The following is a 23,877-nucleotide window of genomic DNA, read 5'->3' as shown; positions in this document are numbered from 1 at the left end:
TGCATATTCTGACTACTAATTTGATGTACTGATTTTTGCATATATAACGGGGAATATTTGGACACATGGTGTATTTCAATCAACTTCCTTTAGCTCAATAACTCATTATTAAGCGTATTGCCAAGGGGGAGTTTCAGGCCTGTCCCGCTGTCAAAATCAAGTACCGAAATGTTTAAATTCCCACAATGCACAGCAAACAGCTACTCACTATTTCAGTTATCAGAAATGCTGTTTTTTCCCTCAGTCTCTCAAGCTGACAAAACCAGAGAGTGAGCGCAGATTTTACAGTGACGCTTTACTTTTTACAGTGACGATGCACAAAGAAATGGAACACCATCCTGCTGCTTCCTGCATACTATGCAAAACACATTGCATACATTTTTAAAAGTAGTAGCTATGTGTAACAGTGTAGGCCTACATAACAATAGACATTTTAAAAAGCAGAATGCTACATTGTTCAATGACCTCTTCACACTGCATGCTTAATTGTGATTAACATCCAGTTATCTTCAGCTGCATATTGCATAATAGGTCAAATTTGGCATATATGGCACAGTACGCACTACACAAATAGTAGAACTAGTATGTTAGTCTTCTATTTTGGACATAGCTATCCTAGGCCTATTTGTCATAGTCACTTATCCAGTACTGATATTGTTATGTTATGAATGTCTTTTGACAATATAGGTGATTTGTTATGGAATGTGCGTTACTACAGACTACACTTTGTGGAAAAAACATTGATCTAACTGATTATATAATGGGCTGTATGATTTGCTCATACTGATCCAAATAGGAGGAAGAGTAAGTTAGAGGTTTCACCTACACCAGAGTCATCCTCACCAACACTTGAGACATTCAACAACATACTAGACTAGAAGGAAACCGCAGAAAAGGCATTTTGTATAAAGTGCGCCCTCTTGTGTGTGTTCGAGCAGTAGCCTATGTCGCTTTTGTTCATTTTCTTAAAGATGCCCCTTTTACAATCCTGCTAATTTTACGCAGCCTACATGATTCTGTCAAATGACATATTATAATAGGTATTAACAGTAGAGATATAAAGAGAGCTATGTAGTTAGGCCTACTAACAATTTGCCTGTTAAATACAATGCAAATTGTATGGGAAAACAATCGCCCTTATTCTTATCGTTTGCCCTGTGCAGTCTATTTTAGTCATTGGATAATATACATTCTAATATAAAAGTAATTCTAATATGTTTATACACATAAGTAAAAAACGCTAACCTTCATTCATTCTCATTCACTAAATAAAACACCCACACATGCTCGGTCTTCGCTTGCGTTGTTAAAACGCATTTAATAATGTAACCACTAGCATAATCTGCCACGAGAGGGCGAGGCGTAAACCCAGAGCGAGCTCTGATTGGTCCATTCACACAGACGTCACTCGAAAGGCGAGGCGTAGCGTTTGATTGGCATTGTGTGTGTCCGAATAGTTAGCCACGGGACCCACGACTACTGCAAGCTTTGAATATCTGACCGGGACGACTGGAAAGGACTCGGAACAACCTATGTGAGTGCATATATCGTATTATTTGCAAAGAGCGAATCGGAGCAAGCTGTGTTTCATTTAAAAGTAACATTATATGTGCTGGGAAGAGCCACTTTTGGGTAGAAATGACTTTGCCTTCGGAAGTCCAGCCCCCAGCTGTCCTTTTTTTTTTAGTGCGCGTGAGTGTTTGGAAAGCACCAGGTTCGGTCACTGATGGGGGAACAGTGAGTTGAGTGTCTGTCCTCATCTGTCCAGTGTCCTGTCATGGTTCAGGTGAAACAGGTTATCTGCTTTGCGCGCTTTGAATAAATAACAAAAATGGCCGCGCGTGTGAAAACCTTTGCAAGAAATATAGTTTGTAAATACATATGATTGATAATCGTTTGCCAGGATAGATTTTGTTTGAGTCGTTCTGCCGATATTGATCTGTTTTTGCTCATCTGCTGGTATCATTCATTGATTGAACGTCCCGCGCTGCAGTTTTGTTGGAGTGGAGCTCTAAAATAATATCCCGTGGGAATTAAACATGTTTAAAAAGGACTATGTAATGCAACTTCTTCCAAAATAAATCTTAATCGAGATTATCGATTAATCTTTTATGACTGTATGTGAAACCAGACTTTGTATTCTGTAGGAAGAGGATGTGGTGGGAGTCCTTGCGCTTTTCAGCTTCTGTCGGCCTCAATTGTGTTGTTTCAAAGGCGGCTGTCAATTGAAAATCCTTCTAATGTGCAAAAACCCACGAATAAAGAATAAATGTACAGTCTGATAACTTCTCGGAGTGTAAAATTCTTGTTTAATTCATAATTACGCAGTGTCCTACTCCCACTCGAACCCTGGACATCTGCCTGTGTAAACATTTCCTGTGGAGTAACCGGGGAATCCCTCTACGTCATTACTCAGAAGACTTGGGGTTTCAAATGGGCGTGGCTTCATTTACCTGTCAATGTCAGGAAACTTTGGAGCAATTTATTATTTTCACCTCTCCACAAATTTTTACCCCTAAACAAACAATGTCTTAATTCATACATTTTACCTAATAATCTTAATAGTAAATTTAACTTTTTTTTTGTCTTGCCAATTAATTGTCTTTATTTTTAATAATAGAATTTTGTCTTTTTTGGCATTTTATTTTTGCTACAAAAATGATCTCAAATCTTCAGTGTTGATCACTGTTGCATAATTAATGTCATTTGTATGTTACTGCTACTTCTACAAAAGAAAATATACTGTAAGTCCCCTTTAACAGTTTTTATCTTAAAATTACATATTATCAAATCCGCCAACAAGTGCAATCAAAACATCTGACAAATCTCTAGTGAGTTTTTTGTTTTTTGTTTCTCTCACAATTCTTAACTTAGTATAATACTATTCAATTTTGTATTGTATTTTTACTTAAACTTTGCCCTTAACTCAATGGAAAAATTGTACAAAAATATGAAGCATAAATAACACAAATGAAAAAGGTAGATATTGTTCCTTTTTAATAGAATAAACATACATAACATGATGATACCACGATGAGAATTGTTGTTGTTGTTGCTTTTCATTATTTGTTTTGATGTAACACTTGGCAAAATCGGCGTAATCCTCTTATTTGCAGCACACTTCCTCGTGCAAACTGACCTAGATTTTCATGCGAGGGGGGTTTGCAGGGGGATGTGCCGTACCCTTTGTTAAGTGTGCACTCCATCAAGTTCACTAATTATCAGGCTTTTCTTGAGATGTCAGCTGCAGCAGCATAGACTGTGGGAAGGACATTAGGCTGTTGGCAAATCCAGGTTACCAGCCGCTCTTTATGAGACTAGAGAGACGTTCGTAATAGCTGGTGCACCCAACCATTAATTGATGCATATCTTTGTCATTTTAGAAAAAAAATGAAATGATAAAATCTTTTGTTATGTGTTTTATTATGTCTTTTTTGCACCTGTTTTAATGCTCAGAATACTTCCAGAATTTTTCTTTAACAGCTTGCATAACTTTTGCCTTTTTATAGTAACATGTTCATGTAAAGAAAGTTTCCAGTAATGGCATAGAGATTCACTGGAGCTTGCAGAATTACACAGTCCCTCAAGAATCCATCTTAATTCTACATGTATGTTGGGCACCTATTTTTATCTGTCAATATGCAATATGCATAGCACACTCTCCAACTTCTTCACTTGAAATGAAAATGCCTATGAATGCTCTGTGTTCTGACTTGTCTGGACATCCCCGTTGTCCACCTGACATCGGTCCTGTTAATAGACTGTTAAAGGAATAGTTCACCCAAAAATGAAAATATGCTCAAAATGTACTCATCCTGAAGCCATCTTAGATGGAGATGAGGTTGTTTCTTCGTCAAAGCAGATTTTGAGAAATTTAGCATTACATCACTTGCTCACCAATGAATGCATAAGTTTATGTAATTCCATCATATTCAAACAATATGAATGTCACAACATTATGTATGTCAGATGGCAAATACAATGCCAATAAATTATCATCATCATGTTTTGCTTTTATAAAGAATTAATTTTTTTTAAAGTTTGTGACATGAAGAGATGAATGGAGCTGAAATGTTGTGGATTTTGCTTAATACAACAGACCAGGCAACTGCCTCCTGTTCTTAAATGACAGTTCACACAATGACCCACTGTGTCAGGATCAGGGCTGTGACAGTCTCTGTCCCGACCCAGGAGGAGAACTGTGTATAAGTGTGTGTGATTGCGCGAGCAGTGTTAATGGTCCTTCTCTCTTTATAGATTCTGCACTTGTCTGGAGCAGTGGATGAGAAGATTGTAGCAGCTCAGGGAGGGAGCGGGAACACCATCGGCCACAAGTGAGTTGTGTGTGAGTGTATAATTGTGACCAAAGAAACGTGTCCATCGATCCAATGTACTTGAAAGTATATGAACTGTATTAGTGAATGTGACATTGTCTTCACAGCTGAAATCTCACTGATCGGCAGCCATGATCACAGGTAGAGATGGTGAAGTGAGCAGGAGAGAGATTGAGTGCACTTATCTGGCCTGTGATTTACTATGAGAGGACAAGCACTTTTTGTAAGCGAGTCGTTAAACTGCTGTAAAATAGCATGTAGTTAGTAAATCAGGTCACCTATATAAATAGATCTGAGAGATGTAAACACATAAAATGATAGACATAAGATGTAAAAAACTGACGTTAAACAATTTAACAGTTTTCTGCATATTCAAGATTCTCTGCATATTCAGTTTTTTTTAATTGTTGAATATGGTGCATAATAATTGATAGTATGTTCATTAGAAGTTGCACATTTGCCACCTTCCTGATTGAAGGACATATCAGCAGTTTTTTTTTTAGTATCAAGATACTACTGTAATTTTTATTAATGTGATGTTTATTAATTGTATTTAATTAAACTAGTTTTTTATATTATCTGTTTTCATTTTTTTTAAATGTCCATATAGTTATTATTAATTTTTATTTCAGTTTTAGTTATTTTAATATCAAGTTAAACATTGGCAACTTCTTGAAATAAAATACATTTACATTTTTTTTTTTTTCATTTTTTTTTTCTTTTTTACTTTTTAATATGTGTTTTTATTTTAAGTAACACAAATTAATGTTTTAAGGTTTTGGGTTTAATCTTATGTAACTAATCATAAATATTTGGGAAGGTTTGCAATGTATTGTAACTCCATTATTTGTTGGTCAGATAAGTCCTCAGTCTCTCTTCACACATTTAAGCCTAATATATGTATGTGTATATATATATATATATAATTGTACCTAGTGCTGCAATAATGTTAACTACTTATACTTACTGTTGTTGGGAAATCAAAGCCTTCATTTGGTTTTGATTAAGTTGGTTTATTTTAATTACATCTATAGGATATGGTAGGCATGAAATGCTGCTAAAGGTACATTCTGCAGTTGCTACAGGCTTATCTTAGTAATTCATAGTTGCAAAAGCTCTCTGTGTGTAGCTTGGAGGTAACCTGCAAGCTCATACCTTACAAAGATAATGGGATTTTTCTGCGACTGCAGATGGTACCTGAAAGCTGCTGATGATTTGCATGTTCCTGGGCTGTCAGAGGTAATTTGTTATCTCACTGTCTCCTGATTTACTTCTTTGGAACCATTTCTCATATTTATGTTTGTAAATAAGTGTGAAATGAACCAAAATCGTTATTTGTTTAACAGGTTAATGCTAAAGGTTAAGATGGCGGCTAAATTCAGCTTCTGAACACACTGCACTTTCCTCCTAAATGCATGATTTAAAGCACATGTGCAGTAAACATATGGACCTTTACTGGAAGTATCTCACCCCTCAGGCATTATTCATCACCTCTTTTTTTTCCCACCTCTTTGATGAGTCATTTACACCTGATGCTCAGACGTGCCTTTTCAGCCTTGCTTCCAAATTCTCTAATCCACCATGGTTGTATTGAGATTAAAATCCGACTCAGATTTACAGAAACAATGCCATGAGGGGGGAGGAAGAAAGGGTGATGTGGGGGAGGGGCACTGGATTAGGGACAGATCGTATCCTCTTACGCCACAGCTGTGCAAGTGAGGGATCTCTCTGGATGCCTCTACAAACTGACCTCAGATCAGACTAGGCTACTGTATCAGTATAAAACAGAGAAACGTTTATTTTAGTCCAGCCATTTGCATGAGCTAAAACTATGACTTCTGAATATATCTTTTTCCAAAAAATATGTTGTATATGTTAAAAAAAAACAAAAAAAAAAAACACTTTCAACAGTCAGTTTAGTTCAGATGGCTCCAACCTGGGGATCACAGTCCAATCAAGATTAATTCCATCCAGATCAAACATTATTTTTCATACATTCTTGTAATATTACTGTAAGCATTGCTGGAGTTTTCTCCCCACATAAAAATGTTGCTTTATTATTATTGTTATTATTGTTTTGCTCATTTTGTTTTATTATTATTATTCCATACTTTAAAATTATATATATTTTTTTTAGAAAATAATTTCAGTCCAGTTGTAAAAAAAAAAAAAATATATATATATATATATATATATATATATATATATATATATATATATATATATATACTTGAGCAGTTCTGCAAAGAAGAGTGGGCAAATATTGCAAAGCATAGATGTGCAAAGTTAGTAGAGACATATCCAAACAAACCAAAGGCTGTAATTAAAGCAAAAGGTGGTTCAACAAAATACTGACGCAAGGGGGCGATCCTTTTTCCAACTCAGTGAATATATATATATATATTTTTTTTCCTGACATGATGGTGATCTTTCTCTTGGATGTTATAAGTTGCAATGAGTAAATACAGCTGGATAAAAAAAAATGTGTCCATCTTCATTTCAGGCTGGAAAGCAACAAAATGTGATTATTTTACCCAATGTATGTTTGAAATTGTATGAATTCGGTGGTTATTGCTTAAATAACCAGGTTGGTTGGAATTCTTGGGTCAGTATGATGGTAATAAAATGAGACTAAATAAACTAAAGATTATAATGTGTCATCACTTTCAGAGTAAATCTATGTGAGCTGCTGTTAATACATCCAGCAAGCTAATGCATTTGACCCCAGCTAACATTATCAGCACTAAAACACTGCAGCCTATCAGCTGATCAATACAAGCATTAAACATTATACAATCAATACATGCATTTAAAGCTTTATGCTTTTGTCTGTTTGCTGAATAACTGTGGCCAGCTCAAAACATGACAGTGAATATTAACATTCTTCATATACAGACCATTTGGTCTTCTGCTGAAGTGTGCAGTGTATTGCTGTTAATGAAGAAATGCAGAATTTTTCACTGTGACAGCCCAGACACGACAGCATGGAGCTGGAGTATGTTTATGACCAGGACTGGGACAAAGAGAGTGAGATTTGCAGAAAAATCAGTGAGAGACATGTTGAGTGAGGGTGGGTGAATCTCAAGTTGGCCCTTCAGTCCTCTGGTTTGAGAGCTTATGTAAGGAAACTTATGTAAGTTGCACTGGGGGGGGAGTCTGAAACAGCAGGAGGGGATTGTGGGATTATATGTTTAGAGGGAGGGCTGTATGTGTGTTTTTAAGTGAAGCGCTAGTAAGAGGATCTGTGTATGTCTGTTTGCGTCTCCACATCTGTGTTTGGTAGGCGTCTGAAATACTTTCTCTCCTTTCTTTGCTTGGATGTCTCTCTGACTCTTTTTCTGTCTTTCTTATTTCACTCTTCTGCCTCCTGTCAGCTTTTTTATAGAGTCAGAGTAGAGAGTAGTTTCTTTCTAGGTTTTTATTTTATCAGTCTCTTTGTTTTCATTGGCAAATCATCATTTTTCTTGCGGTTCAGTAGAGCAGAGGTCAGATTTGACAGCAGGAATGATTCTCACTGTGGGCGAAACGTTCTCAAACGGAGCAGGTTCTAACTCGGATGCCGGGGGCATTGGAGAAACTGGGGAGGGGCCGTCTGAACTTGTTGAGAGCGCAAACACTTCTGGAGGTTAGAGATCTTCTTGTTTTTTCATATCCTCTGTAATTATATATTCAAATATGAATGGCATTTTAAGGCTCTTAGATGAGGAGTGTGAAATATTCTGACCAAACCAAAAGTAGGTTGTCAGGTTGTGTCAGTCAAAGTGTGTCAATCAGAATACAGAGCATAGCTTGTAGCATTGGTTTGACATGTTTTATTTTTGTTCCATTTCTGTATTTATATAATGTGCTGAAATTTGTGCTGATTCTGGGGTGAGAAAGGATTTCTTGCAGAACAGGAGATAGAGAATGAGAGAAAAATGCAATGTAGACGTTACATGCATTAACCAACACAGAAGTATTCTAATAGTGCTCTTAGATCAGATATTTTTTAAGGTAGTGGACAACTTCAACTTTAAAATTAAAATAAAAAACCAGCTGAGGGTAACTACCTGCTACCTCAAATTAATTAATTTTAAGAAGTATACAAATATATCTTGAAATAGCTTCACATAGACAGATCCAGAATTTGACAAGAATTTGTTCTTTCATTGAATGATTAAATTGCTAGTTAATGAACCTAAATGAGTCAATGTTTGCTATCTAAGAGGCACAAGCACGTATGTATGCAATATATATATATATATACATAAATACACATTATTAGCTGATCCTTTATGTGCCACAGTTAGTTTTTTTCTGTTTTTTTTTAACTTTCTTCATTATGAAATTTCTATTTTATTAGAAATAATATAATTCAATTTAATTCAGCTGATATTAAATAATTTCATATAAATTTTTGTTTAACTTTTATTACTGTGTGAAACTGAATTCAGTTAGGATGTTAACTAATAATATTTCTCAATAAAAACACCAGGATTTTCTTTTCCAGAAAAGTTATATTGTGAGGCAAGTCACATGGCTTTCATATATTTTTGTGTGTGTTACTTGGAAATATATTCTTGTGACATTTAGCACTGACTATTGGCATGGAATTTACAGCAAATCAGTTGTGAAATTAAATTTTTGGGAGTGTAATAACAGTACATGCCAAAACTGTAATTTAACTGTCAAGAAGAGGGCTAATGTTTTTAATTAGGTCTTTAAAATAAACCAAATTAAAACACAGCTTAAAGAATGTGACAGATAGAAGAGGACGTTTTTATTAAAGGGTGTGTGCACACACATATATTTTGAGTGTGTGTGTGTAACTTCATTTGTGCTTATTTCCTCCTCAATTGTTTATTACCCTGTCAGTTCATCCATTATGTACTCTGTTCAGCCAAATAAGGGAGGCCCCCGGGGTGCATTTCTCTGTGACATATTTGCAATAGAAAATAAACAGTGGCATAATGTCAGAGCTTGCTGATGGTTGTTTCTGGACTACAACAGTGTCTGACCTGAATTAAGTGAGTGGAATTGAACCACTGAACCGATGTTAAATATTGATCTGTTGGTCTCGCCTATACTGTTTCCTGATGGAGAGTAAGTGTGTGCACACATACGCGCTCTGTTCTGCTCTACGGTCACAGATGGATTACACTACTGCAGGCTATGACCTGTGTAGTCACGTGACTCACTGAGCACTTGGCATCGCAAAATGGTTGTGTGTGTAGATGTGGAGCAAGATTTGTCAGTGACTGTGATAAAGAGTGATCTTATCATCAGTATGACTGACACAAAGTAAAAAAACAACTAATAAAAAAAAAAAACATTTTTACATTTATTTATTTATTTATAAATAAATTAAAATATATTTTTCATGTTATTCATCTTGTTATGAGCCACGGAATTGAAAATATACACTACTGGTAAAAAATTTGTACATACACAGTGATTCAAAATTACCTAACATTTGAATGGTAGTCTTTCACAAAATATTGTGTTTTAACACTGATAATAATAAGAAATGTTTCTTGCGCAGCAAATCAGCATATTCATTTGATTTTTTTTGACAGATCATGTGACACTGAAGACTGGAGTAATGGCTGCTGAAAATTCAGATTTGCATCACAGGAATAAATTTTACATTTATTTTTCTTTTAAAATATATTAAAATAGACAATAGTTATTTTACATTGTAATAATATTTCACAATATTATTCTTTTACTGTATTTTTTACTGTATCAAAATCTTAATAATCCCTGTCTTTTGATCAGTGATTTATACAATTTTTTTTCTTTATTATGACTTTTATAGCCTTGTTGATTATAACAATATATAACGTTAGTCAATATGCTTGGCATCTCTTTCAATTTACACACATACAACTGAGTACTACATGTGTTTCACACACTATACTGGTTTACACTCAGGAAATGATCTCAGTGGATCAAATGAACACTGAAGACAAAAGAATAGTTAAACAGGTACAATAAGCAGATGATAGTACCATGGAAGGGGGTGTTATATTTCAGCCATCTGTTATTGTGATGTGAAGTTTGTTTAATCCTGCAGGTGAATCTTTTGCCCTGTCCTCTGACCCTGGGGTGTAATACTCAGCGTGTTGCAGGTGTGTCGTTATGCTGTAACAGCTCTCTCTGTATGTGTGCAGCTATGCAGCAGGTGTTGGATAACCTGGACGAGTTGCCCACCACCACCGGGGCTAAAGACATTGACCTCATCTTCCTTAAAGGCATCATGGAGAGTCCTATCGTTCACTCCCTGGCCAAGGTATAGTGCACCCAGCTGCCAAGACTTTACTCTGGCTGATTTGCTTTGCTTATGGGGTTCATCTATAAGCAAATTTAAATTCTGACTGATTAAGTCTGAACGGAATGAATAATTATTGGATATTAAACTTGCCGATTTGTATTAAATTCACAGAGGAGCAGCTAGACACAGTCAGAAATATCAGTTCATGGATTGATGAAATGATGAGATGTTTGTGATCAGGCTCATGAGCGTTTGGACGATGTGAAGTTGGAGGCAGTGCAGGAGAATAATGTTGAGCTTGTGACTGAGATTCTGGGTGACATCAGCGGACTGACTGTACAAGATGACAGCGCTGCAGAGCTCTCCAAAATCCTGCAGGAGCCCCATTTTCAGGTACAGTATTTTCTTGTACCTTCCTGTCTCATCTCTTTTTGTATCTTCTCCTCTTGTACCTTCTCATTTCATCTCATACCTTATAATCTCATCTCATCTCGTACCTTCTCTTATCTCATTAAATCTCATACCTTGCCTCCTTATCTCATCTCATCTCATTATCGTCTTACCTTGTACCTTTTCATGTCATCTAATCTTGTACCTTCTCTTCTTATATTGCACATTCTCTTCTTGCCTCATTTCACCTTGTATTTTCTGTTCTTTCATCTCATTCATTCTTTTCTAATCTCTTACCATCTCTTCTTGTCTCACCTTGTAACTTCTTTTGTTTCATCTCATCTCATACCTTCTCATCTCATCTCATCTTTTCTCATTTCTCACCTTCTCTTCTTTACTCATCTCATCTTGTACTTTTTCTTCTTGTTTCAAGCAGTATTTTTTCTCATTTTCTCTCTTTACTTCAGTCTCTCCTGGAAACCCATGATATGGTGGCATCAAAGAGCTATGAAGCCCCACCCCCTCCTGAAGTGACCAATGAAGCAGCAGTAAACAACGCTCTTATGCAGGCTGATGCAGTCAGGATGATTGGCATCCGCAAGAAAGCAGGAGAACCTCTGGTGTGTGTTTGTGAATATATAGATTTATATGTGACTACATGTTCAATCACCACTTTTAAAATCTCATCCAGTCATAATTTTAGTCAATATCCAGTCCAAACACACAGGTGCAACAGAATGAAAGCGCCTGTAAGCGTTTCATTACTCATGCTATCGTTTCGCCCAGGGTGTGACCTTTCGAATGGACAAGGGTGACCTGGTAATCGCTCGCATCCTCCACGGAGGACTGATTGACAGGCAGGGGCTGCTGCATGTGGGTGACATCATAAAAGAGGTGAATGGGAAGGACGTTGGCAATGATCCCACTGAACTCCAGGAGATGCTCAAAGAATGTAGTGGAGGAATAACTCTGAAAATACTGCCCAGCTACAGAGACGCTCCAGCGCCACCACAGGTACACACACACACACACACACACACAAAATAATATCCATATGCACTACTGTTCAAGAGTGTTTGGGGTTGGTAAGATTTTTAACATGTTTTTGAAAGAAGTCTCTTATGCTCAAGAGGCTGCAAAAAAAAAAAAAAGATCTGAAATAGAAATCTTTTGCAACACTGTATTTCAACACTGCAAGTGTGTTTACTGTCACTTTTGATCAATTTAATGTGTATTTGCTAAATAACAGTATTAATTTCTTTAATAAAAAAATCTTACTGGCCCCAAACTATAAAAAAACTGCATATGTAGACACTAAGTATACATAATGATATTCATATTAATTCATGCAGTTTATATCCATCCTTATTTGTTTAGTAAACATTTAAAATGCACATTTGAACTTGTGTGCATGCAGAAACACATTTGGCCATTTGTGAAATCCCATGATTCTTTGTAGTAAAAAGATCCCTGAGAGCCCTATTAATAACACTCCACATGCTATCTGGGGCAAGAGATACACACATGCTCAATTCAATCTCATTACATGGCTCCTGGTATTTTCTCTGTATCTCACATCTCCCTCTGTGTATATAATGTATTTATGGCTTCTCAAGAAGCTTTTAGAAAGGGATTCTGCTAATAACATAAATCATTTTGTTATTGTGATTCAGTTTCTCAAATTCAGTGACACTAGGCCTCAAAATAAGGCTTATTTAAATACATTTATGTAAATATTATATCATCCCCTCCTCCTCGATCTGTGGTGAACCTGGAGATCTGCTAGTTAGTGCCTACACTTGTCAAATCATGATGCTTGATTAAGTACGAGGTTATGTGTGTAAAAGTAAGATTAGGTTTCTGGTTTTGTTTTCTTTCAAGTCATGTTAAAAAAGATTGTATTTCTGAGACGAGCACATATGAATGGGGAGTCCTGGAAAAAAAAACAAATCCATTTCATGCTTTAAACAATTGTGCACATGGAAAACATCTACAATAATACACTAAAAATATTAACAATTTAAATGTTATTTTTCAGAATACAATGTTGCTTTTTACTCCCATGTGGTATTAGAAGGCAACACCTTGACTCGTTAGTTGAAATGAATATGTATTAGTCATGAGTTTCATTTAATTATGCTGTACTTACTGAGCTGAGATGACTCATTCTCATTTCCCATTTTTTTCTGTATCAATCCAAGAATGGAAATATACATAAAATATCAAATACACATCTAACCTCATTTTGTTGTTCTAAAGCTAACAAGTGTGAAAAAAGGGGGGGGAAAAGGAATATGAAGATTTATTACAATGAATATTTACCATTTTATTTTGGTTAAAATCACTTGAATGAGAATGAAATTATAATTCTGTAATCCTGCTGGAATGTGAACAGCTCGAGTTCAAACTTTCCTGGGACAGAGAGTGTGACATTTTCTCAGTCATTTGCTGATTGATAAATAATATTAGTGGATATAATAATTATGCTGAGTGCTTTTTAGTGTTTGGATTAATCCCACCTGTTTAATTTCTCTCAGGTTTATGTGCAGCCACATTTTGACTACAATCCAGCCAATGACAATCTAATTCCATGCAGAGAGGCGGGGCTTGCTTTCAAAAGGGGTGATATCCTGCAGATTGTCAACCGAGAAGACCCAAACTGGTGGCAGGTGTGGCAGTGTGTGCACATTACTGTGCTTTTTACTTGTTCTCGCTCATGTGAATTGGTCTGTTACTGTATTTTACTGATCACATTGTTTTGACTGACAGGCATGCCATTTAACAGAAGGAGGTACTGGGCTGATTCCCAGCCACTTTCTGGAAGAAAAGAGGAAAGCATTTGTTCCTAGAGACCTGGATGGAGCAGGTGATACACCTAAACACATTATTGTCACCAAAACATGAAATGAAACAAAATGACAGAAGTATTCTAAAACTTCTGAAACTGTTTTAAGGACATAGTATATTAATGTATTATGCTTTTGCAGTATTAACTGTGTGAAATATATTGCACACATTTGTATGGAATACCCCCAATTTTGTCCAAGAAAATACGAACATAATGCCATCTAATGGACAAATATAATATTGCATGACATATTATAGCTCTTTCAGTCTTCTCTTTTTTTTTAGGATTCCTATGTGGAACAATAACTGGTAAAAAGAAGAAAAAAATGATGTACCTCACTGCCAAAAATGCAGGTAAGTAGATAAAAATAATTGGTCATATGAATTTCTTATAGACATGTAATCATAAAGGACCTTAACTAAAATAAATAAAACAAAATACTTAAAAAAAAAAAAAAATATTAATAATTATTTGTATTATTATCAAAGTTGAAATTTACTGATTACTATTTTTGTGGAAACTGTGATATATTTTCCAAAATTATTTTATAAATTAAACTTCAAAGAACTGTATTTCTTTTAAATATACAGGTTTTTGTAATAAATGTCTTAACTGTCACTTTTTCTTAAAACCAATTATTAAAAATAAAATCTGTACATTTTTTAATTTTTTTTTACAATATTACTGTTTTTACTGTATTAAATAAATTTTTTTACTTTAAATTCTTAATTAATAATTTATAGAATAAGTAGAAAACACGTCTCTTCTTGCTCAAGTATATGTATGCATCATTATCCTAATATTGATAAATCCATTGTGCTGCAGAGTTCGATCGGCATGAGCTTCAGATCTACGAGGAAGTAGCACGAATGCCACCATTTCAGAGGAAAACCCTCATTCTGATTGGAGCGCAAGGAGTTGGGCGTCGTAGCCTGAAAAACAGACTAGTTGTACTACATCCCACTCGCTTTGGTACCACTGTACCACGTGAGTACCTAATGAATACTCTTAACTGGAAATTATAAATGAATTGCCCATAGGTTTACCCATTTCTTTTCTTCTTTCTCAATATCTCAGACACATCTCGCCGGCCTCGCAGTGATGAGCAAGATGGTCAGTCATATAGATTTGTAACACATCTAGAGATGGAGATGGACATCAAGGCGGGCCGGTACCTGGAACACGGAGAGTATGATGGCAACCTGTATGGTACTAAAATCGACTCCATCCATGAGGTGGTGAACACCGGCCGCACATGTATCCTGGATGTTAATCCCCAGGTGAGTGTATCTCAAAGTCAGAGAGCTTCACAGATATTATATTCACCTTTTGTTTTATCCAGCTGTATTTACTCCGTACAGCTTATAACATCCAAGTGAAAGATATAACATCATGTCAGAAAAAAAAAAGAGTTGGAAAAAGGATCACCCCCTTTTGTATTTTGTTGAATCACCTTTTGCTTTAATTACTTTAATGCTTTAATGTTGGGATATGTCTCTACTAACTTTGCACATCTAGACTTTGCAATATTTAGTCCCTCTTCTTTGCAGAACTGCTCAAGTTCAGTTCAATTTGATGGTGACCGTTTGTGGGCTGCAGTCTTAGTCATTCTTCAGATTTTCTATGGGGTTTAAGTCTGGGCTCTGCCTAGTCCATGCAAGGACATTCACCTTTCCCTCCTTCATCCACTGTGTGGTTTTGCTGTGTGATTTGGGTCATTGTCATGCTGGAAGCTAAACCTTCTTCCATTGACAACTTTCTGGCAGAGGGCAGCAGATTTTCCTCAAGAATTTGACAGTATTTTGACCCATCCATTTTTCATCCTGATAAGTGCTCCAGATCTTTTGACAGTGCCTTGCCACTAGTGATGTTGTGTTCTGTGCCGAGGCTTCAGAGCATGTGTTGAGAAATCCTGGTAGCTTGCAGTGAAGTGTGTATCGAGGCTTGTATCGCTTTAGAGCAATGATGTCATTGATGACGTCCGAAGCCTCGACTGGCCTGACTGGTTTAGTAATGCGGTTCAAATCTTATAAATTCACAGTCTTCTGCCCTGTGAAACCCAGCCACTTTTCAGTTTTAAACTTATAATATTGCCCCTCCTGCCTATTATGAGCAAAGACTTGATTTACACTTTTGATAGCCCCATTCATTTCAAGCCTATACGTTTATTACACAGTTACGTTAAGTTATACAATCATTATATACCACTAGAAAATACACATTTTTTTCATATAAATAGATTAGTCTATGTGGAAATTGATTTGTTTTTTCTTCACCATGATTTCAAAGCCTTAACTGGTGCAAAATAGTGTATCACAGATCACATCAGGTCATCTGTAATGTATCTGGTTGTTTTACACTCTGTGGCCTCTAGGTGGTAGTGTGAGCAAATGAAGCCTTGAGAAATGAACCCTTTTGTGAACCACTTGGCTGAAAAGCTTCAATGCTTCATGAGGCTTCATCTCGCCATCTGGCTGAAAAGTTTATATTTTTTTTTTTGCTTCATTTGGACTTCAGGGGAATGAGATAATAGGGGGGGGATCTTTTAATCATGAGCTGATAAAGTTGGGATAAGCTGATCACAGCTGAAAGTCAAATGGATTTGCCATTGAGAAGGCAAGGCATGTTTATTTATATAGCACATTTCATACACAATGGTAATTCAAAGTGCTTTACATAAAAGAAAAGAAAATAATAATAATAATAATAATAATAAAAAATCACACCAATAAAACAAGGAGTTTAAAAACTTTGAAAATGATTTAAAATTGATTTTAAAGATTTAAATTGAATTTAGAACAGTTAAGAATAGAAAATTATTATAAATAAAATACAGTGCAATCAGTTCTGACATAGCACAGTGCTCATTCAGTGAATGCACAGCTAAACAGATGAGTTTTGAGTCTGCATTTAAATGTGACTAATGTTTTAGCACATCTGATCTCTTCAGGAAGCTGGTTCAAACTGCAGGTGGCATAATAACTAAAAGCAGACTCCCCTTGTTTTGTGTGAAGCCTTGGTACAGTATTTCTAACTGACTCAATCCTAATGATCTGATTGGTCTGTTAGGTTTATATTCAGTGAACATATCTGCTATGTATTTATGTCCTAGGCCATTGAGTGATTTATAAACGGGTAAAAGCACTTTAAAATCAACCCTAAATATAACTGGAAGCCAGTGTAAGGACCTGAGGACTAGTGTGATGTGCTCAGATTTTCTGGTTTTAGTCAAAATTCTGGCGGCAGCGTTCTGGATGAACTGCAGCTGTCTAATGGTCTTTTTGGGAAGGCCGGTGAGAAGACCATTACAATAGTCCACCCTGCTGGTGATAAAGGCATGAACGAGTTTCTCCAAGTCTTGACTGGAAACAAAACATCTAATTCTTGCAATGTTTTTTTAGATGATAGTATGCTGATTTAGTTACTGCTTTGACATGAATACTGAAACTAAGGTCTGTCTCCAGAATCACACCAAGATTCCTGACTTGATTTTTAGTTGTTAGACACCTAGAGTCAAGGTATGCATTCACCTTGAGAACTTCATCTTTGTTTCCAAATGCAATAACTTCAGTTTTTTCCTTGTTTAACTGAAGAAAGTTCTGGCACATCTAACTGTTAATTTCATCAATGCATTGGCAGAGGGAGTCAATGGGGCTGTAGTCATTTGGCGATAAGGCTAGGTAAATCTGGGTATCATTAGCATAGCTGTGATAGGCAATTTGGTTCTTTCTCATTATTTGACTTAGTGGGAGCATATACATGCTAAACAAGAGCGGTGCAAGAATTGACCCTTGCGGGACTCCGCATGTCATGGATGTCCACTTAAAAACTTATGCTCTCCTATTCTCACATTATAACCTCTCCAATCTAAGTATGACCTGAACCATTTGATTACCAAAGCCTGACCCAGTTTTCCAGTCTCTTTAGTAGTATGTTATGATTGACAGTGTCAAACACAGCACTGAGATCTAGTAGTACCAGCACTGATAATTTGCCAGAATCAGAAGTTAAGCAAAAATCATTTATTATCTTAATGAGTGAAAATTGTCCAGGTATCCATTTGAGTTTAAGTATTTGTTCAGTTGATTAAAGACTACCTTTTCAATAATCTTGCCTATAAAAGGAAGATTTGATTGGTTTATAGTTGCTCAATATGGTGTTATCAAGATTGCTCTTTTTCAGAAGGGGTTTAACAACTGCAGTTTTCAGGGGGGTTTAGAAAAGTCCCAGAAAGAAGTGAGGCGTTCACCACTTCTTAGAGATCTGCTTCCAAACAGTTAAGCACCCTTTTGAAAAAATATGTGGGAAGTGTGTCAAGATAGCAGGTTGACGATTTAAGGTGCTGTACTACTTCTTCCAAAATGTTCCTATCAATTTCTTCAAAAACAGACATAGTATCTTCTTTTTGATATTGTGGTCGAGTCTGTCTGACCTCTGCATAACTTGGGGATGTGCTGATCGCCTTCCTGACATTAATGATCTTCTCAGAAAAGAAAAAAGATAACGAAATAGTTTTCGTTAATGCATCTCTTTCTGACAGAGACAGATCTAGATTCAGTGGTAGCAGAGATCAATATATCAAAGAAAATACAGAAGTGATCAGATAGTGCTACGTCCTTAATAACAAAGGATGAAATGTTTAGACCCCTACTGATGATTAAATCTAGAGTGTGTCCACTCTAAATCAGGTCAAAAGTGTTTAAAACGGTTATCATTTCTTTTGTAGTTTTGTTTTCTGCATTATCTGTGTGAATATTAAAATCCCCTGCAATAGGAAAACAGTCGAACTCTGAAGAAATCATTGATAGCATTTCTGTGAAATCTTCAACAAAGGCTAGAGAGTATTTTGGAGGCCTGTAAATAATGATAAACAGAATGCGTGGAGCACCTTTCAACACAATCCCTAGATATTCAAAAGACAAGTACTGACCAAATGACACTTGCTTGCATTGATAGACTTCTTTAAATAGAGCAGCTACACCTCCATCTCTCCTAACAGTCCTGCAGACACTCATGAAAGTAAAGTAAGGTGGGGCTGTTTCACTGAGGACCGTTAAACTGCAGAAGGTGATTAGCTGCAACTGATTGAATTTACAAGTCATATTTAGGAGGGGGTGATCCTTTTTCCAACTCAGTGATTCTGTTTTTTTTTGTTGTTGTTGGTGGTGTTGTATCTTTCACTTGGATGTTAAGTCGCACTGAGTAAATACAGCTGGATAAAACAAAAACTGTGTCCATTTATTTAAAATGTGATTATTTTGATTGTTTTTGATTGTTTTGTTTCTTTACTGTATTACAAGGCACATCTATTAGGAACACTTTCTACTTTCTCTAGTTCTACTCAAATGTTTCTCACTCACAAGATGTAGACTGCATATTGGTGGCCTACATAATGGTGGTCCCTCGTCTGCCATCTGGTGGTCACATGAGAAAGAATAAACAAACATACCACAAACTTTTTCCGGTGAGCTTCACCTTGTTATGTTGCGCATCAGTCAATCATCATATAAACACACAGGAAGTAGAGAGGCTCATGCTGACATTTCCACTGTTTAGGAAGGCTTTTTTCAACCAGCAATACATTCGTGCACCTTTAATACAATCAGGTTTATACTGGGATAAGACATCAGATGCTTTAGATCCATAAACTGTATAGTGTGTAATCAAAACTCTTGGTATGCATGGATATGGCTGTTTTATCTTTGTATTCTTAATTTTAACTGTTTTTCTTTTTTACATCATCTGCCCTCAGGCGCTGAAGGTGTTAAAAACTGCAGAGTTCATGCCATATGTCGTGTTCATCGCAGCGCCAGAGTTCGACACACTGAAGGCTATGCATAAAGCTGTGGTTGATGCTGGACTCACCACCAAACAGCTCACAGTGAGTCCTGTTCAACTTTCCCCGGGCTGGTGTCCTGAAAATCTGACCTAGTTCTAAGGATGACCTACCCACACTATATTTGCATTATTTTAAATTTACTGGTTAGTCCAGCATCAGAAAATTTGCTACCCATGATGGTAGCACATCCTGAAGGCTTTTCTTGATTGGTGAGATGTGCTGCCTACCTTCTTCAACACTTATGTCAGTGGTGGTACACCTCACAAGTTTCTTCAGCCTCTAAAATATTCTACCATGCTGTAATTTTAAACATTACAGTTTTAACTGCCGATAAGTCATTCTGAGTACAGGGCATGTTTTTTAATTGTTCTTCTAAGTAAACATGGGGTTAATGGTCTTGCTTCATTTTATTATAGAGAAATTGCTTTTTAATAAGATGAGTTCACATGAGAGATATACTGACTTTCAAAAGTTTGGGGTTTTGAAAGAAATTAATGCTTTTATAAAGCAAGGATGCAATAAAATGATTAAAAGTGACAGTAAAAACAAGCAATCAAGGAACTGCTTTACCCATTTTGCAGTGTGACGGGGACATTGTCTTGCATGAAAATTGCAGGCTGGTTGGGAGATGCTTGCTGGGAAGGAACTGCTTGTTGCTGAAGGAGGTTCTGATAAACATTTACATTAACCTGTCATGTAGCTGTATAAGAGGCTCAACTCATGCTGCAGAAAACATCCCCCAAACCACTGACACGTCCTCCTCCACCTTTCACTGACTTCTTTATACACTTGGGCTTCAGGGTCTCTGCATTATCCTGTGTTATCATGCACATGCTTCTCAAGTGGAAGACCAGGCTTTTTGGGGGACTTGAATGAATTATTGTCATTGTAAATCTGCAATATTCAAGAAATTACAGATTTGGAGCGACACACTTCTCGTGCAGTGGCTGAAAGGATCGTCCCTTTGACCTTCATCTGGACAACCTCCTGTCACAGGGTTTCAGTCACCTTAGTGCAGCCCGCAATATTGCAATCACAGTGAAAATTAGAGGAATGTTGCCAGTTAAACAGGGTTTGCCATATAATTAAGGAAATTAGCACCAGGTGCCAGATTAACACCAATAATTTGTAAATATCTGTGATAGTTCTCTAATTTGATCAAAGTTGTTTTTCAAATATCTCATTGAGGTTTTTTTCCTGTGCTTCAGAATACAATTAATATGCTTAAAAACCTGTCCTTCTTAACTTCAAATAGGACTAAACAGTGACCTTGAAATTTAGGAAATTTTTTGTTGTTCTCTAATTTTGTTCTCCACTGTATATGTATAATTAACAATCTAATTGACAGCAGCTCGGTGTCTGTTGTGTGCTAATCATATTGTCATTCACCCAGTTGATTTGCTAACATCAAAATGCAGAAAGTGATTGGTGAATACTAGCCAATGGAATTACAACTTGTGTGTTAGTCCCGCCCACTGCTGTAGCAACGATCTGGCAGACCTTCTTTGTGGTATTAATTCCCTCATCATTCTGTTTGTGAAATAAGCTGTTTGAATTCAAACATCATTCCCCAAAAAGCAGGGGGAAGGAATTAAATATTTTAAAAAGTGATAAATATTCAATCGATCATTTATAGTGGTTGTTTTACAAATGGACTTAATAATTATTTTTTTCCCTGAACATCTGGTTCATCTGTCAACATCATAAGTTCTCTCTTAATTCAAGTAATAATTCTGTTTTCTCTTTCTTACAGGATGTGGACCTGAAGAAGACTGTGGATGAAAGCGCTCGTATCCTGCGGGCTTACAGACACTACTTTGACCTCATTATTGTCAATGACAACCTAGACTGTGCGTTTGAGAAACTGCAGTCGGCTGTGGACCAACTCTGTACTGAACCGCAGTGGGTTCCAGTGAGCTGGGTTTACTAACGGGAACCTTTAGAACAGGGGTGTCAATCTTAATTCCTTGAGGGCAGGAGGCCTGCAGAGTTTAGTTTCAACCCTAATTAAACACACCTGATCCAATTAATCAAGTCCTTCATGGCTTATTTGAAAACTACATTGTATGTGTGTTGGAGCAGGGTTGGAACAAAACTCTGCAGTGCTCCGACCCTCCAGGAATTGAGTTTGACACCCCTGCTTTAGAAGATCACTATGCAAGAGTGTTTGAGTGTGTGTGTGTGTGCGCATGCGCATATGTGTGTATAATTGGTATGCAAGGAGATTGATGTGGGGCAGTGAAGTTACTCGTTTGAGTCGACAAACTGAATGTGTGTTGTCTGCCACGAGAGCACCGTGAGCCCCAGCCTCACTATTGTGCTCGCAATGCATGTTTTTTTTCTACTCAGACTGAAAGGGAAGAGTACTTATTTATTTTAGTATTTGTATGTTTTTAAAGAAAACCTTTCTGTTTGTAACATCTTTGGAATTGGAAGAAAAGAAAAAATAGGAAAACTGAAACTGGCCTTGGCGATTCAGAGGCCATATTTTTTAATTAGCTGTTGTAGTTATTTTTACATGTGTTTCTCCTTTTTCATTTTGTAGTTGCTGAACCTACTGTGACGTTTTGATTTATACTCAAATGAAGGACTAACCTGACAAAAGTGTAGCAGGCCAAGGGCTCCTGTAGAACATTCTAGATCCTAAAATAATGAACTATAGAACTGTTTACATAGACCCAGATCTCTTAACTGTTTATTTGCTTCTCTTCATATCCAAAAGAGATGCATTCAATCTCTTTTATGCAAAAGTCCATATCAATGTGCGGAGCTTGCTTTATTTATAGTGTTTTTTGTAATATTTCATTCACTAATTTTGTCTGTTGTATAACGTTATGCTGCATGTTGTGTCTGTCTTATCCTCAGTCCGTTAAAGAACCAAACAAATAGTCCTGTTTATTTCAGTCTTTTTCCTGTTTTTACTTCTTTCTTGATTGTCTTTTAAATTCTGTACCAGAATGTCATGACCTCTCTGACAAATGTATTTTTGTGTCTATGACAACAAGTCCGTTACAACAAGACAATAAACAGACCAACCATTGTTATTCTTTGTTTCTCTTTTTAATTTAATAATAATACAAGTGCATGATGCAATCAAACAGAAGCTTTTGGAGAAAATCACTGCGCTCACTCCTTATGTGCAGAGAGATACACAACAATAAATGTATTTGCATAATATATATTCTACATAAGTAAAAAAATTTAATCTCAAGTGCAGTGATGAGCAAAATGAAAATCTGTCAAAACAATGCATTTACAGTAACACAAAAATTGCTATATTATGAAAAATATTACAATAAAAAAAAAGAACTTATGAATTTTCATCCTAGCATCCTTATCCTTTTTGTCCTTGGCAAATAAAGAAGTACTAATTTAATACCGCTATCTATAAATGATCTATGGAAAACAAATCAATTTCAGAGGACAAAATAAATTGTTTTCATAAAGGTTTTTTAATTAGGCTTTTACTACAATTTCACTGTAATAAAAGAAATAAAAGTGTATTTTAGTTTTGGAAAATAATAACTAAAATTATCTGGAAAATAAAGGTTTGTATAAATATAACTTTTTTTGCTGAGAGATTTAAAATCTGTATAAATCTGAGTAAAGGCACCTTGTTGGAGATATATTAGAGCCCTGCACGGGCCTTAAATTTAGGCCCCAGCCCGGCCCTTGTCCAACAGCTTATCAGAATTACCAACCCGAGCCTGCCTTTTTCCCCCCTTCACCCAAAACAGCTTATACTACTGTTTCAGCTATTAAAAATAGTTACGTTTTGTATGTAATGGCAAAGTGATTATATTTTGTTTCATTTTTTTATTGTTAATTTCAAAAAACATATTTTTTGTTCGTTAAATATAAGTTTTTGTTTTTTAAAGTAATGACCAAGCTGCCAGTGGCAGACAGTGAGCTGATTATATAGCTATGTTTGATCAATTTAGAATTCTCAAATCATCACGACCTGCCTAAAATACAATCTATAGATATACTAAAACAGTTCAAGCATATAACAATGTTTAAACATTAAACCCAGATAAATGTGCACTATATCTAATAGTTTGTGCGGAGAGTAGAAGCTAAAGCGTGCAGGACATGGAGGCACCAGGACCATCATTTGCATGTTTTCCGTGGATACGCCATCATTTTTGCTCATAAGGTAAGAGTAATTCATCATTCGTAACTGTAAAGGGTCAACTTTTATTTTTGTTCACTC

General features: G+C 36.1%; 1 protein-coding gene across 6 annotated transcripts; it reads left to right on the top strand.

Moving 5' to 3' along the window:
• The first annotated feature begins 1,370 nt into the window (after positions 1–1,370).
• Positions 1,371–22,708, top strand: LOC109075022 (protein PALS2-like). 6 transcript variants are annotated; one of them, XM_042776594.1, is made up of 14 exons: positions 1,371–1,534; positions 4,258–4,334; positions 7,810–7,959; positions 10,487–10,605; positions 10,828–10,980; positions 11,445–11,597; positions 11,764–11,991; positions 13,515–13,646; positions 13,747–13,843; positions 14,110–14,178; positions 14,651–14,812; positions 14,903–15,105; positions 19,578–19,706; positions 21,418–22,708. In XM_042776594.1, exons 3-14 carry the CDS (start codon positions 7,839–7,841, stop codon positions 21,592–21,594), a joined length of 1,743 nt encoding a protein of 580 aa, XP_042632528.1. In that variant the 5' UTR covers positions 1,371–1,534; positions 4,258–4,334; positions 7,810–7,838; the 3' UTR covers positions 21,595–22,708. The 6 variants fall into 6 exon arrangements, with proteins under 6 accessions (XP_042632528.1, XP_042632531.1, XP_042632529.1 ...); XM_042776597.1 differs by lacking the exon at positions 7,810–7,959 and adding an exon at positions 5,525–5,573 and having other exon boundaries at positions 1,373–1,534; XM_042776595.1 differs by lacking the exon at positions 7,810–7,959 and adding an exon at positions 4,442–4,475 and having other exon boundaries at positions 1,373–1,534.
• The last annotated feature ends 1,169 nt before the right edge of the window (positions 22,709–23,877 follow it).

Source organism: Cyprinus carpio, chromosome A19 (assembly GCF_018340385.1).
Source record: "Cyprinus carpio isolate SPL01 chromosome A19, ASM1834038v1, whole genome shotgun sequence".
Taxonomy (NCBI): Eukaryota; Metazoa; Chordata; class Actinopteri; order Cypriniformes; family Cyprinidae; genus Cyprinus; species Cyprinus carpio.
Note: the sequence above shows the minus strand (reverse complement) of the source record. Positions and strands in the feature narration are given on the sequence as shown.